The sequence below is a fragment of the Parasteatoda tepidariorum genome, chromosome 2 (assembly GCF_043381705.1).
Source record: "Parasteatoda tepidariorum isolate YZ-2023 chromosome 2, CAS_Ptep_4.0, whole genome shotgun sequence".
Classification (NCBI taxonomy): Eukaryota; Metazoa; Arthropoda; class Arachnida; order Araneae; family Theridiidae; genus Parasteatoda; species Parasteatoda tepidariorum.
The window spans coordinates 87,808,524-87,824,316 of NC_092205.1; the positions used below are offsets into that span (position 1 = coordinate 87,808,524).

Genomic DNA, 15,793 nt, shown 5'->3' on the forward strand with positions numbered 1-15,793 from the left:
TTTTTTAAATGAAACAAATATGACGTTTGCCAGTTCCACAATCAAGCCAATGATTTACGGAGGTTTCTGCACAGAAATCTCAAAGGGGTTTTCCATTTAGGTGGATGTTTAAAATAGCGTTTAACGCTTCTTGTTTAAGACCAGTACGTAATGTGTTTTTTTGTAAGCTCATTGCTGAAAAGCCTCTTTCAACCACTGTAGTACTCCCAGACAGAGAAAACATCAATTTCACCAAGCGCAGTATGTTGCTGTATTTCTAGATTAGAGGGTCATTTTAGAAGTGAGGCGCTAGACTCTTGTAAGATAACAAAAATTGAAAATGTATCACGAATATTAATGGGAAAATGGCCGTCCGCGTGGACGTCGGATTCGAGATATTTGTTGTCCGCAGGGAATTTTTGACCGCCGAGGACGGGCGGACGGGTGGTTTTTCGAGCCCTGATCTTTCCTTCTTTAGTAATAAAAAATTGGGCACTTGGGCCGCACAGAAGGCCCATATCCCATACGTCATGAAATAGAATAAAAAGTTAAAATAAAAGACAGTTTGAGTTCAGCAGTCTATGGGGTGGCTGTTACTGGGAGACAAGCACCTTGCTTGTATAACTGAAAGAAAATGAAAATGATAAGAGTAACTTGCTGTAATCTGTGGATGGCTGGTTTGATTGTCAACGTGAAGTAACATAGGTCAGGATTTCAGTATTGGTAAAGTGTTTGATGCTGTGAACTATTGATGCTTTGGATTATTGATGTAGACTATAGATGCTGGATAATCATTAGGATCGAAACTTCTATCTGTATGTTTGTACACATAAAGACGGAAAAACTGGTGATAAAATCATTTTATTTTAGCATATTTCTTAAAAGAGCAGAATATCTATGACAGTCAAACTTTTATTTAATTTTTTAAAATTGGTTATAACATTGAAAAATGACTGTTTCTTATCTGAGAAAAAGTAATTAGTGGTGAATAGTGTATTAAGAGTGGTGGGAGCTTAATTTACTACGGAAAACCTGTTGTAAATGAAATAGTTTTTACTGCCAATTTTTTCCGTTTTATTTTCAGCCCCGATCTGTATGTGTGCACGGGTCTTTTCATAAATTTAACTGAAAATTTTGGACAAGCAGCATATGCGACTGTAGATCCTAATTTCCTAGTAAACAAACACACTTGAACTCTAAATTTATATTAAAAAAAATAGTGAAGGCATACCTGCCAACTTCTACGATCGTCGATAATGATTTTACTAAGTGGTAGTAAAATAACAATTAAGTTTGGAAGAATTTTCTAAAAATAAAACTAATAAGGTATCTATGAGTATAATTAGCCAACAAATAGATGTTATCGACAAATTTTTTTAAATTATTGATAAGTCGAGGTAGTTTGGAGCTATGTGACTGCTGAACAATGGTAGGCTTTTAGAAGCAACTAGTTTTAATATTTTTAGTGGCTTGCAATACTTTTGGACTAAGTGTTGCCAGACCTGCAACACTGGGCCGGAAAGGTTTAACTGTAAATAATTGCTCTTTCTACTTGAGAAAACCAAAAAATTCTCAGTTCAATTTTCTAATAATAATATCGTGGATATGGGTATAGCGGTTGTTTGAGAAAATATTAAATGGGAGAAAGAGAGTGGCTAATATATTTTTAGAAATTAATTGGTTATTGCGGAATCAGGTTAGTTTAACAAAGTTAGATGCTCACTCCTCCATTATGAAATAATTTTCCTTTGTTTCACAAAATAAATTTTTTCCCTAACTAGCAACAGTGAGGCAAACGTGATCCAATTTTATAAAATAAGAAAAAAGCTGTAGCAAGATTTTGCTGTATACAAATAAGAGCAAGGAAAAAGTTATCTCTTTAACATTTCTTGGCTATTTAGGTTTAATGGATTACCCTGAACAATAATTGTATTCCTGAAATTAACACGTAGCCGCAAATGACGTCCGAGTTTCGACGATGCATAGGCAAATAACGGCCATAGACGCTTTCAGAGAAACTTCAACAAAACTTACATTTAGTGGATTTGTAAATTACCACTCAAATAATTCCTGTGCTTGCAACAATTACCAGCAATCATATTTCTTCTTTCACTTTGAACTGCTAGAGTACAAAATAAAATACAGTCCAGCAACTGTGTTCGGACGGAGTACTTTCGAAAGGATTCAGCAAGCAGCTGACTACTATATATATATAGTCAAACCCCGTTATAGTGAACCTTCAGGGGACTGAAATTTCGGTTCACTATATAAGATAAAGTTGAATGACAAGGAATTTAATTAATATGCAATACAGTAAATAAGCGAAGAGATATTTTATAAAAGTATTTAATGAAAAATAATAACAGCGAAATATATGTTTTTGCAAAGCGTTCTATTTACATATCTGAATGTTGCCACCTTTTTATATGAAAGTTAAACTATTCTCTGCTGTAATAAAATCAAACTTATGCGAACCTTACATTCCATCCCGCTCAATGCTAAATGTAGATATTTACATTGAAGCGTAAACATTAAGGTTCTAGGAGAGATTTTGTCTAATAAGTCTTTCAGGCGGGCGTCGATTGCGTCGCAGATCGTTCGGGTAATTTTCAGAATCCTGGATGTTTTCTACTGGATGTAATTCGGAAACAGATTCTTCCTCTTCTTCCGAGCTCTCTTCTTCCTGAGTGACTGCCGTATCTCGCATGTGATATGGACGAAGATGTTGTACGTGAACAACTTTCAAAAGATTCTTTCTTTGATCCATAGATTGCGAAGCGTTCTATTTACATATCTGAATGTTGCCACCTTTTTATATGAAAGTTAAACTATTCTCTGCTGTAATAAAATCAAACTTATGTGAACCTTACCACTATAACCGGGAGTTCACTATATCCGCACTGCGAACAATTTCAATTAATTTTTCCGAACTGCTCCCTTTTATTACACACTATTAAAATGAGTGACCAATTAAAACATATATGATTAAACAATATGTAGTAACAAAAAATGTGTTAATTTTTATTTTTTATTACTCTTCGTCTTGCGTACAAAAAATTTAGGGATGGCTTTTTCTTAGGGATGGGAAACTGAAATAGAAAAAGCATACAAGAAAAAATGCTTATGGCTACATTCCACTCAACAGATGGTTTTAGAAATCGGCATATGTACTCAAATTTCAAAATTACCAAAAAAATGAAGAAAAAAATCCGTCGAAGACAGAAAAAGTTCGTGATGATCAATTTTCTCTCGTCTTTTGGTTCACTATATCCACAAAAAATATTACAGTGTATAGCAGGGCTGTCCAACTGCAAAGAGCCCACTGGCCAGAATTCCGGTCACCGATCACCTGGCGGGCCGCAGTTTGAAAAAGTTGAGCAATAACCTCTTATCTCTTATACAATCTATATATATATTTCTCTTACACGGTGAAGAAAAACGCCTCATTACAACTCCCCGAATGGCAACGCTAGAAAATCGACCAATGATTGCCGCTAAAAATGTCACATGCCAAATCTAGCTGAAATGGCTCAACATAGCGCTTTTAAAAACGGAAACGGAAATAACCAGAGAGAGCATAAGCTAGGCAGAAGTGAGTAGTCTTTGTCGATAGATCTCTATTTTAGTATTTTGACGAAAGCGCTTTTTTCACGAATTTATGTATTACGAAGTTATTTGACGATTTTTGATTTATATCACGAATTTATTAGTTTTACTAGAATTTATTTGTTTATGCAGGTTTTACCATTGTAATTCACTTATTTCAATTTTTAATAGACTTAATTATAGCCAAAATTTTGACTTTTTTAAAGAGATATCAATTTTAGAAATTTTATCTTAAGATTTTATACTATAGCACATTTCTAATAGGTTTAACGAATTACATGTCATTTATTTAAATTCAAATTTATTTTAATGACTTAGTATTTACTAAAAAGATGTAATTTTTTTTTTAAAAAGAAGTTTTTATATGGATTTGAATGATTGTTTTAAATTCTTAGAATTTTGTGCATTTGCTATGTACCTAAGTTAGTAGCGAGCGAGCTTGGTTTGCGAAGCAAACCATATAAGATTGCATAGCAATTTTCGGGGGTTGGCGAGCGTTAGCGAGCAGGGGCCGCAGCCCACTAGTAACTTATAATAGTTGAATTATTAATTATGAAACAATGGAACAGAAGGATTATAAAACAATTTGCTTACATTTTAATGAGAAAACTGAGGCGCCGATCAGCCTGAATAAGAAGTTGGCGGGCAGCCAGTTGGACAGCCCTGGTGTATAGCAAGGCACGGGAGCGAACATTTCGTTAACTATATCCGGGGGCCGGGATAGCCTGGTCGGTAGGGCGCTGGGCCCATATCCAAGAGGTCGTGGGTTCGATCCTCGCCGGCCGAAGACTCCCCGTGTAGTAAATGGTGACTGATGCACGTTAAATCTGCACCTCCATGTTCCCACAACAAATCAATACCTCTGGGGGTACTGATCCAGGAGTTTCCTTGTCTTCTGGATTGGTTCAAAATTACAAGGCTTCGGAGTTGAACGTTAGTAGTCGTAAACCCATGAAATTGGGTCGGCTGTTCAACGACGGTTATAAAATAAAATAAAAACTATATCCGGGAGTTCACTATAAACCATGTTCGTTACAGCGGAGTTTGACTATATATATATATATATATTACGTTTTGCTTAATGACTGCTTAATGAATGATAAGCAAAACGTAGTAAAATGTATATAGTAATAAAACAATTGTATAATACAAAATTTTTCGATTATTGTTTTAGAAAAAGTTTACTGCCTGTTACCTTATTTATGTATTTTCTGTATTTATTACTCGTTATCATAATTAATTTGAATTTCTTGATACATTTTTACTGTCGATTTCTGCAACTATCAAGATATGAACAATTTTTAACAATATATTAACAACATATTAATAATATATAAACAATTTTTTTTAAGAATATGAAGGATAAAAATGGTTTAAACTCGAATAAAAAAAAAAAAAAAAAGAGAGAAAAAATCCCCACCTACTTAGCGTATTTTTTACACTACGCGTGTTTCTAAAGTTGATACTGAATGGTAATTATTTTCTTTTTTGCTTCATTTGGCTAACTTCCCAGCAAACGTAACCAGTAATTTTTTTTCCACATTTGCTCTCAAAAAAGAAAAAAAAATCTTGATGTATACAAATCATAATTGAGATATTTTCTTAGTAAAGACTTGGAGATTATTTTTACTTTTGTTTTATTTAGAACGGTTGGCAGAGATGCAATGTAGAGGGAGAATCATAGAATAAAAATAATAATACAAATAAAAAAATTACGTTTTGTTATTTAAATCGTTCATTTTTATATTAAAAAAAAATTCGTTTTTCATTTTTTATACTTATTTGTAGATCCTATGAAGGCTATTCCTGAGCATATGGTGGAATTGGTGGAAATTATGAAATTGAAAAATGGAATGAATGGATATAAACCATATAAAGATCGTCATTTATTCATTCATCTTATTGTTGATCATATAAGGGCTATTCAAAAATTGATAGTGGAATTGGTGGAAATTATGAAATTGTAAAATGGAATGAATTTTATAGACCATATAAAGATCGTCATTTATTCATTCATCATATTGTAGGTCATATAAAGGCTATTCAAAAATTTCTAGTGGAATTGGTGGAAATTATAAAATGGAATGAATGGATATAAACCATATAAAGATCGTCATTTATTCATTCATCCTATTGTAGATCATATAAAGGCTATTCAAAAATTGATAGTGGAATTGGTGGAAATTATGAAATTGTAAAATGGAATGAATTTTATAGACCATATAAAGATCGTCATTTATTCATTCATCATATTGTAGATCATATAAAGGCTATTCAAAAATGTATGGTGGAAATGGTGGAAATTATGAAATAGAAGAATGGAATGGCGATGTATTGGAAAAATTATTTGTTTACTCTAAGGAAAGGGGTAAAATATAAGATTTATAAGAGATTAAAAGGGGTGCTATATACCATATAAAGAGGAGAAAATTATCAATTTTTGCGCAGGGCTTCTCAAAATACAGTAGAATATCACAAACTTCGATAACACAAATTTTTCGATATAACGAAAAATTCTTAATTCCTTCATTGTGCTGGCAATTGAAAGAAAAAAAATTATTTTAGACTAGTGGATTTCTCAGTATCTTTGATTTAATAAAAATTACTGATTACGCTAAATATTTTTTTTATTCGTAATTTCTGAATAATTTAAAATGCTTTTGAGCTACAAGTGTTAAAGACTTTTTTTATTTTAATAATTTTACAGCGTATCCCACTGAAATAGAGCAGTCTTGATTTCGAGGAGGTGTAGGCTCATGAATGGATTAGAAGACTTCGGCTATTTTTAACACATAGTGAATAGATTAACTCATAGTTTCACATAGTAATTTTAACGTGATGTTCCCACCGGGAAGCATGAAGCCTAATACCAAAAAAAGTTAGAAACCGATTTACTGTCATTTTAAAAATTATTGTTGCTCCATATAGTATTTGCCGCAGGACAATATCAACATTTAAGCTGCAAAATCTTTATAGAATAGGTTTTCTGTTTAATTAGTTGTCCCCTTGTCTTTTTCATGAACTTAGTCCTCAATTAAACGTGAGGAGTTATTCTCAGTAAAGCTGTATATACAAACGAAAAAACAGTTTCCGTCTGTGGAAGAATTGAAAATTTCCTAGGTGACTTTATTATAAATAAAATAAACAATACATAGTTTTGTTTAAAAAAAAAACCCGTTTAGAATGGTTTTTAGCGAAATATATTTCGTAGTTGATAAATTTGTATTTTTTTTTCCAACTGCAAATAATAATACGTCTTTTTACAAATGTACTGTCTTTTCCATATTTTTTCCAGAATGTTAGAATTGTTTTCCTTCTAGTTTGTTACTTCACTTTTAACAGGCATTTTTACTAAATAATTACGCAAAAACAACCAAATTATTAATTAAATAAATAATGAATAATCAAATGGGTATTAATATAATCAAGCTTCAAAACTCATTACCTGTCTTAAAAAAAAAGTTCGAACTCTCGGAACACCCGAGACCCTTCCAAGTAACGGTAATTATGACAAGTATAGTTCCGCGGAACACTTTTTTGGAAACTGCATATACAATAGTCTTGCAGTGTTTGATAATTGGGTAGAAAACAGAAATAGTGTAAAAGATTATATAAAATGTAGATAGGTTTCGGATTATCTAAATTTACAAAAGATTGCTATCGTATTCTGATATCGCAAGCAGATTAAACTGTTATCATAATTATGAAAAATTCGAATAGATTTGTTATAAATAACACCCAATCTTTTCAAAACACAACGCTTTAAGTTGATAGAATGAAATTTCTTTTTTTTTCAACGTCTTACATGGTTCGAAGGTTGCCATTTCGTAACCCGTCATGAGAGGTAAATCTTCCAAGGGTGGCAGCGACATTTCGATGGCGTCATCTGCAAAATCTCGACCCACATGTCCTACAAACAAAATAAACAAATATTAATGCCAATCTCAGATTAACGCGTCATCTCAATCACTCTTTAAATGACTGATTAATGTAGAGGTTTGTAATCTCATGTAAGAAATGATACAAGATGCTTTAAAACCTTTCTACCGATGCATAAAGATATACTGAAACTTTTAATCATCTTAATTCAACCAAAGCTGATCCATATAAGAAATTTATTTTAAAATTTAAACATGGAAATTGTTTTTTTTTTTATAAAAAGTACATTAATATTTTAAAACGACCATTATTTATTGGCTGATGAACAGAAAAATATTTCAATTTTCAAATTTTGAATTTTTGTGTAGCCAATCACAGATTTTTTGGGAGCGTACCTCCAGGCTTTATTTTTCAAGTCAGCCTTATTCATAACTCAAAAATATTTTACTCATCGACTTCAAGTTTGAGCCGCGATGAATCAGGAGGTAGAGCTTTCGCTTTCCAATCAGGCGAACCGGGTTCGAATCCCAGTCGATACGAATTCCGCATCCGGCTTGCACCGACCACAGTGTTAACGTGAAATATCATCAGTGGTAGACGGATCATGGGTTAGAGTCCCCTTGCCTTCACGCTAACCGTGGGAGGTTCTCGAGGTCTTCCTCTCCGTGTAACGCAAATGCTGGTTAGTTCCATCAAAATGTTCTCCACTAAGACAAATTTCTCCCAATACTCGATCCAGGAGTTCCTTTGTCTTCTGGATTGGGCTCAAAATTGCAAAGCTACGGGAGTTGAACATAATTAGTCGTAAGCCCGTGAAATTGGGTAGACTGTTCAATAACGGTTATAATATAAAATAAAAACTGCTTAATTAAATTAACATTCTTAACGGAAGTACTGAGCGGAAAAAAAAGAATGAATTACCCACAATAACTTTTAATCTAAAGATCAAATTTTCATTTACCAGGGCTCAATCTTAATGGTTCCGGGGGGGGGGCTGAAATATGCTAATTAATTTGTGCAGACGATATTTTAGGTTACGAAATCAGACATAAAAATGTACTTTCTCTCAATAAACATATTTTTCCCAGACGGAACTTTTTTCCCCCGACGGATTCGTATTCCCTACCCTCAAAATATAGTAGTCGCAATCTGGGAAATATGGTTTCAATATTTTAGTCAGGAGAGCTGTCTAAAGTTTGGACAACTTAATGTCAATTTTACTTTTTGCGTATTTTCCTATATCTCGAGAATTTTTCAAATAGATCCAAGAGAGTTTATCTTAAGGTAATTTTTGCAAAAATAATTACTTATTATTTTTTGTTATTTTATTTAATAATAGTAAAAAAAAATTTATTTGTATATTGTACAATTTTTTGCAGTTTTAAAAAATTAAATGGTAAAATACAAAATTTGAACGAAATCGGTCGAATGATCCTGAGAAATCGAATTTTAAACAGCTGTATATTTAAATCATACTTTTAAATTTTATTACGGCAACGCGTACGAAGCGTTCGGTTCGGTTAATAATGGAACCAAATGAAAAGAAGTATATAGCCACAAAAAAATTTTAAGTTTTGTCATTAAATTAATTTTTTTGAATGAACAAGTATTTAACAAATTTTGCAGTAAACGGAAAGAAATAGATACAATAATAATTAGATAAATAAAATAATTAATTAAAAAAATAAATCAAATGAACAACTTTTGCTCAAGTAATTGATTTAAGGGGGCGTTTAAAGGGGGCGACATCGATAATGCTAATTAATTAGAACTAAGTATTGATTTGGTTACCGAATCATACACAAAAAGGTACGTTCTCTGAATAAGTGTGAGGAGAGTAGATATCGACAATGTCAAACTTCTTCTATGAAAAGGTACCCCAACATAGAATAGAGTTAACGTGTCTTGCATACTAGGGAATTGCAATTGTATTTCTGTTGAGGTAGATACACTACAGTACTCCCCCACCAGAATTATATCTATGATAGAACTCGATGAACGAATACCACTAATTGATTCATTGCAGTTCTGTGAGAAGCCGGGAGAGCTGTATTAAGATAACCGTACTTTTGCTGATCGTGAGAGCTGTATTAAGTTCACGGTCGTGGTTGCTCCTGTGTTACCATTAGCAGTCGAGTGTATACGTTGTATGTTGTGTGAGATCGAGACTGGGAAGCAACAGCGTGAGGAGGTCCGTGTCGCAGTCGCAAATCAACTATTCAATGTCGACAATTCATCAAAGTGGGCGTGTTCAAATAGCAGTGGGAGTTTCTGTCAAGGTAGGAGTGTGCACAAAAATCAAACATTGGAAATAGAAACCATTTATATTTAATTTTATTTTATAACCGTCGTTGAACAGCCGACCCAAATTTGGGTTTATGACTACCAATGTTCAACCACGTAGCCTTGAAATTTTGATCCCAATCCAGAAGACAAGGGAACTCCTGGATCAAGTATTGGGAGAAATTTGCCTTCGTGGAGAACTTTTTGATGGAACAAACCCGCATTTGAGTTACATGTACAGGAAGATTACGAGAACCACCCAAGGTAAGCCTAAGGGCAAGGGGACTCTAACACATGATCTGTCTACCTCTGAGGATATTTCACGTCAGCACTGAGGTCGGTGCAAGCCGGATGCGGAATTCGTATCGACCAGCTATCACTGGGATACGAACCCGGTTCACCTGATTGTTAGGCGCTCTATCCCCTGAGACATCGTGGGTCTGAAATTGGTGGTTGTTGACTCTCACCGGTGAATGTTGATAATCACATAGTTGCTTTGGTAAATGTCCGAAATATATACTAGGTCTAGTTAAGTGCCACAACCCGGTATACATTTACCCGGTGCTCCCTACATGAATGTTTTTTTAAGGTCAAGTGCCACTGCCAGTATGGATTTAACCGGTACTCTGAAGATGTTNCGACAATTCATCGAAGTGGGCGTGTTCAAATAGCAGTGGGAGTTTCTGTCAAGGTAGGAGTGTGCACAAAAATCAAACATTGGAAATAGAAACCATTTATATTTAATTTTATTTTATAACCGTCGTTGAACAGCCGACCCAAATTTGGGTTTATGACTACCAATGTTCAACCACGTAGCCTTGAAATTTTGATCCCAATCCAGAAGACAAGGGAACTCCTGGATCAAATATTGGGAGAAATTTGCCTTCGTGGAGAACTTTTTGATGGAACAAACCCGCATTTGCGTTGCATGTAGAGGAAGATTACGAGAACCACCCACGGTAAGCCTAAGGGCAAGGGGACTCTAACACATGATCCGTCTACCTCTGAGGATATTTCACGTCAGCACTGAGGTCGGTGCAAGCCGGATGCGGAATTCGTATCGACCAGCTATCACTGGGATTCGAACCCGGTTCACCTGATTGTAAGGCGCTCTATCCCCTTAGTCATCGTGGGTCTGAAATTGGTGGTTGTTGACTCTCACCGGTGAATGTTGATAATCACATAGTTGCTTTGGTAAATGTCCGAAATATATACTAGGTCTAGTTAAGTGCCACAGCCCGGTATACATTTACCCGGTGCTCCCTACATCAATGTTTTTTTAAGGTCAAGTGCCACTGCCAGTATGGATTTAACCAGTACTCCGAAGATGTTTCTCCTAATCTATCCTCAGCAGATATTAAAATATCGAATAAATATAATAATATCAACGAATAAATTAATATCAAATCGGATATAACAAATATTTCGGACATTCATCAAAGTGACGGCGTGATTGCTGACATTCACCCGTGAAAGTCGACATTCTCTTGATTTCGATCGTTCACGGTAACATATAACTATACATAATTTAAATTACTTGCAAAAAGTGATAACTTCAATTGTCAAGTCACTTAACAAATTCGTAGTTCCCTGACTATACTTTCTTCTCTTTGTTGCTGTCTTTGGCCTGTGCTTAAGAGTAACTTTGGGTAGTGTCTTTTATAAGGAATGTATTACGTGAAATTTAGATATTTACGTATAATCTAGTGAATACATTAATTAAAAAATACGTATGATGCTAACTATACATTTTTGGAGAACTAGACTTAATCCATTTTCTGCATGGCACTTTTTTTTCTCGCATTGATGTGAAAATCCCTATCTGTAGATAGAGGTAAGACAGTTATGCTTGATCTAATTATTTTACCACTTAAGTTTTTAAAGAATTACTATCACATTACTTCGGATGTATGTAAGAAAATAATTTAAATTGTTTAAATACATTATAGTAGATTTGCTTAGTCATTCAAGATATCCTGATTCAAGATATTTTCGTCATTATTTTGTATACGATATGAAATGACTTGCCTTGCCAGTCTTAACTTTTTGAAAAAAAGGACCACGTACTTAACTTACAGGATTTATCCATGATAATAATAAGAAAACTGATACTAATGAAAAAATGGCAATACATTTGTGATTAACACGTTGAATGCCATGGGGATCACCGGTGGCCGGCACTGAGTTTATTCGTGGCGGCACGTTGGTCACCGGCGAAGGCAAGATTATTAGAAACACATAATTCGAGTAAATTTTTTATTTTTTTATGTTATTATCGTTGCTAAAATGGTTTGAAGAAATTAATGCAATATAGCACACACAAAAATAGTTTTATTTATATATACACAGAGATGCCAATTTGCTCTGGAAAGCGAATAAATATTTTCAAGTGGCAGTTTATTAACTGTGATTCTTGGTTTAATAAATTCAATTTAGTAGATTTTTTTCCACCATTGTTTCTAAACAATTCGTAGGCTTATATAATTCAGCACTTTTTCTGATATGTCATGCTAAACCTTTCAAGAAACTAGTAAAATCTGCTCTAATATTTGCAAATTGAACGGTAAATAAGTTCGTAGTTATTTACCGTTGTGGCCAGACGGGCAGGCCATGTAAAATTAGTGTGGAATTCAACTTGTTAATGAAGCAGATGTTTTATTCATTTAGCTACCAATTGAATTTAAAAAAAAATGCCAATTACAAGATTTCAGGATACAATACAGTCTTTGATGTCATCAGTATACTTTGGTAGATAAGAATATTTTGTTAATCCAAGATAAAGCCCAGAGACACTAAAACTTTTCAGTAGTGGTAATAAGGTTTCATTAATCCTTCTTGGCCTACTGTCATCATAAGTGTCAGCACGAAATGTTATCAATCTGGGTAAAAAGATAAAACTGATAATTGAATTAATTTTTTACCAGTTTATTTGTGGGAGAGGTTATAATAGTTTGATTTATTTAATTTATTACTACTTAGTTCAAAATAAAAAATACATCGCTGCACTTGGAACTAACATATATGAGATCCGTGAATTGATTAAAGTGTAATATTAATAAAAGTGAAAGCAAAATAAATCTGTCAAATTAGCGATGCAAAAATTTAAGCTGCAACTCTTATTTATTTATTTTCATCCTGATTTTGTGTGAATGCTTTTATGATTTGCCCGTCGCAAAGGGGTTAATGCTTGAAGCGATTTCTCATTTAGAGATATCACTTTAAAGGTATGGGATTTTGCTAAAAGAATCATAGACGTTTTCTTAAAAAAAATGAAAAAAAAACCTCAAATATGATAAAGTATTATTTGTCTCATATTTATTACGATTTTTTTAAAAATTTTTGATGTTTATACGAACATATATTAACCAAATACTTAAGTTATCATCAAATCAATAATCAAATAGGTGAGACACCAATCTTTATCTTTTTGTAAAATTGGTATGTTTCAAAAATTGAACATTATCGTTACCGTTTAAACCAGGGGTGTCAAATTCAAAAGCTAACTTGGGCTAAATAAACAATGCTTAACTTCAGGTGGGCCGCAAAAATAAAATCTATGTTCATTGAAACAAATATTTTTATTTTGAATTGTAATAAACATATATAAAGTTAAATTGTTGTTTACGTCCTGATACTTAACATCTTTTCTCTGCTATTATCTTTTCTATTTCGGGAGAAATTTAATTGGCCGAGACTACTTTCAAAATTGACCCAACGTGAGCGTTATTAATACGGTTTCGGACAGGAGATTTATTTCCATTCATAACAGAAAATAATTGCTCGCACTGATAAGTACTTCCAAACATGGAAATAATTTCATATGCGAATTTTCGAGTATTTTCAAACCTTGCCGGTAAATATTTGTAAAATTCAGGCACACCCACTTCAATGAATTTTGCCTTCAAATTTGAGTCGCACTGAATCTCAATCACTTCCATTTGCATATAACTGGGTACTGAGTCTATATTTATTGAGAAAATCGAAGAAAACAAACAAAATTTGTCTTCCAAAGAATTAAAATCTTTAAACCTTGTTTCAAATTCTGTTCTAAGATTTGAAATTTTTTTCTGCGTATTTTTGATACGATGCAGTATCATCTAAACTAGATTTGTTCTTGTTGCACGTTGGGAAGTGCGTTAAATCTTCATTTTTCAGTTGCCTTTCCCAAAGAAATAGTTTACATTTGAATGCTTTTTTAATTATGTTAAACATGTTCGCAATGATCTGATCCTTGCCTTGTAACAATAAATTTAAATCGGATAAGTGTTTGGTTATATCAATCATAAAAGATAAATCTTGCAACCATATTTGATCGGAGAACAAGCTTGTATCTTGATTTATAGTTCGTAAAAACTTACATACTTTTTCTTTCAATTCCCAGAATTGATTGAGAACCTTGGAGCAAGATAACCAACTTACCTCGCTATAATAGGATAAACCTGATTATGTGCTATCGAATTGATAGCTTAGTGTGAAACGGACTCCATTTCAGCGAATTCGAATTTTACATTTTCGAGCGGACAATTTAGAATGATCCGTATAGTTTATAAATAAAGTATATTATAATTTTATATGCTGGTTTCGTTTCTGATTCACATTTCTATTTTATTTTTACTTTGCTTCGGATATATTTACTGGGCCACAAAAATGTTCATCTCGGGCTGCGAGTTTGACACCTCTGGTTTAAATGGTGAAAATGACTCATTGCCTTTTTTTTTCTTAAAAAAAAAACTTTTTTATTTAATTTGGATTTTGGCTTTTTTAAAATTGCTCTTCTCATGCTGCTTAGCTGCTTTTAAAAGATCATGTTTTCTCTGTAACCTACTACATTACCAATGAAATGCCAGTTTTGGCAACTTTCATGCATTTAGAGTCGCAATTTTGTTTTTTGTTATTCTTTGTATGACTGCTTGTTATTGAAATTTTTACATCCTTTTAAAAACATTTCCACTCTTTGCAAACAATATTAAAAGATATTTTTAGTTTTTAGCCTGTGTTAAGAAATTTTTGTTCTATCCATTACGAAAATCAAAAACAATTTCTTATTGCGGTTGTATTTTATTTCTTAATGTGCAACACATTTAGAAGGGCAACGTAAATTATGTGTTTTTCAGGATATTATTTGCAAATATAATAAAAGAATTTACCTTTAGAAGAGGAACGTATTCTAGAAGAATTATTACTTGGTGTCAAACTACATCTTCTAACTGTAGCTAAACCATGACCAGCACTGCTTCTTCTTCTATTTGCACCTCTCAGTCCTGGTGCACTAGATCTTCGATACCAACTCATTTCCTTAGAAATGATTCAACAATATGTATTGCACTTAGAATTTTATGTGTTACTCCAAGAATAGTACTGTTACCAGAATAACAGCGTGGCAAAATAAATTTTTTTATATCGAAGGATCGTTAATCCATTTTCTAGACTAACTTCAGCATTATTTTAAAATTTTTTTAATATCTCAATCCTTTTAATGGACTTAACCATTCATCAAATTGAGTTATCGTACACTGAATTTCTAAAATAAAACTGAATTCGTTAGCAAACGATTTTAACAGGACACTAAAAGTCGTTTTAATTTTATGTATGATCGGAGCTTTTCAGATTCACTTCTGCGGGAAAAACTGTTCGAAATGATATTTTTATAAATAAAAAATGGCAACGTAGTGCATCAACCCTTTTCCATTGGCACAAAACTGACCTTTTCTCCGAAAATATCACCTTTTGAATCACCGCTTCGGCATGATAGTTGATAATCCTGAAAAGATTTTTTAAATTTTAGAATCTGCATACATTTTGGATGTTCCAAGTCATACGTATTTCCTGTTATCATTTCTCTGTAAACGTTCCAGATCTGCCATCAGCTCTATTTTTCGCTTCTATTTCCCCGGTCTTTAGAGAAGTATATTTTTTTTCTCTTGTTACGTTTTCTCATAATTTTGACTTCAGCGCACTTTTTCTATCGTTATGGGAATTGAAAAAACGTTTGTTCATCGTCAAGAGCAGAAGAAGTGGAAAGCTGGGGGCGTATTTTTAGAGGTTT

The 15,793-nt window shown here is 33.2% G+C and overlaps 1 protein-coding gene across 1 annotated transcript in view; it reads right to left on the reverse strand.

Moving 5' to 3' along the window:
- The window catches only part of LOC107452739 (protein SSUH2 homolog), a 45,362-nt gene extending 29,597 nt beyond the window's left edge, over positions 1-15,765 (reverse strand). Inside the window, exons 1-2 of the mRNA XM_043044983.2 lie at positions 14,895-15,765; positions 7,391-7,495 (exon numbers count right to left, since the gene is read on the reverse strand). Coding sequence (XP_042900917.1) covers positions 7,391-7,495; positions 14,895-15,039 — 250 coding nt within the window. The 5' untranslated portion in view covers positions 15,040-15,765. The remainder of the gene's footprint in view (positions 1-7,390; positions 7,496-14,894) is intronic.
- Positions 15,766-15,793: the final 28 nt, after the last annotated feature.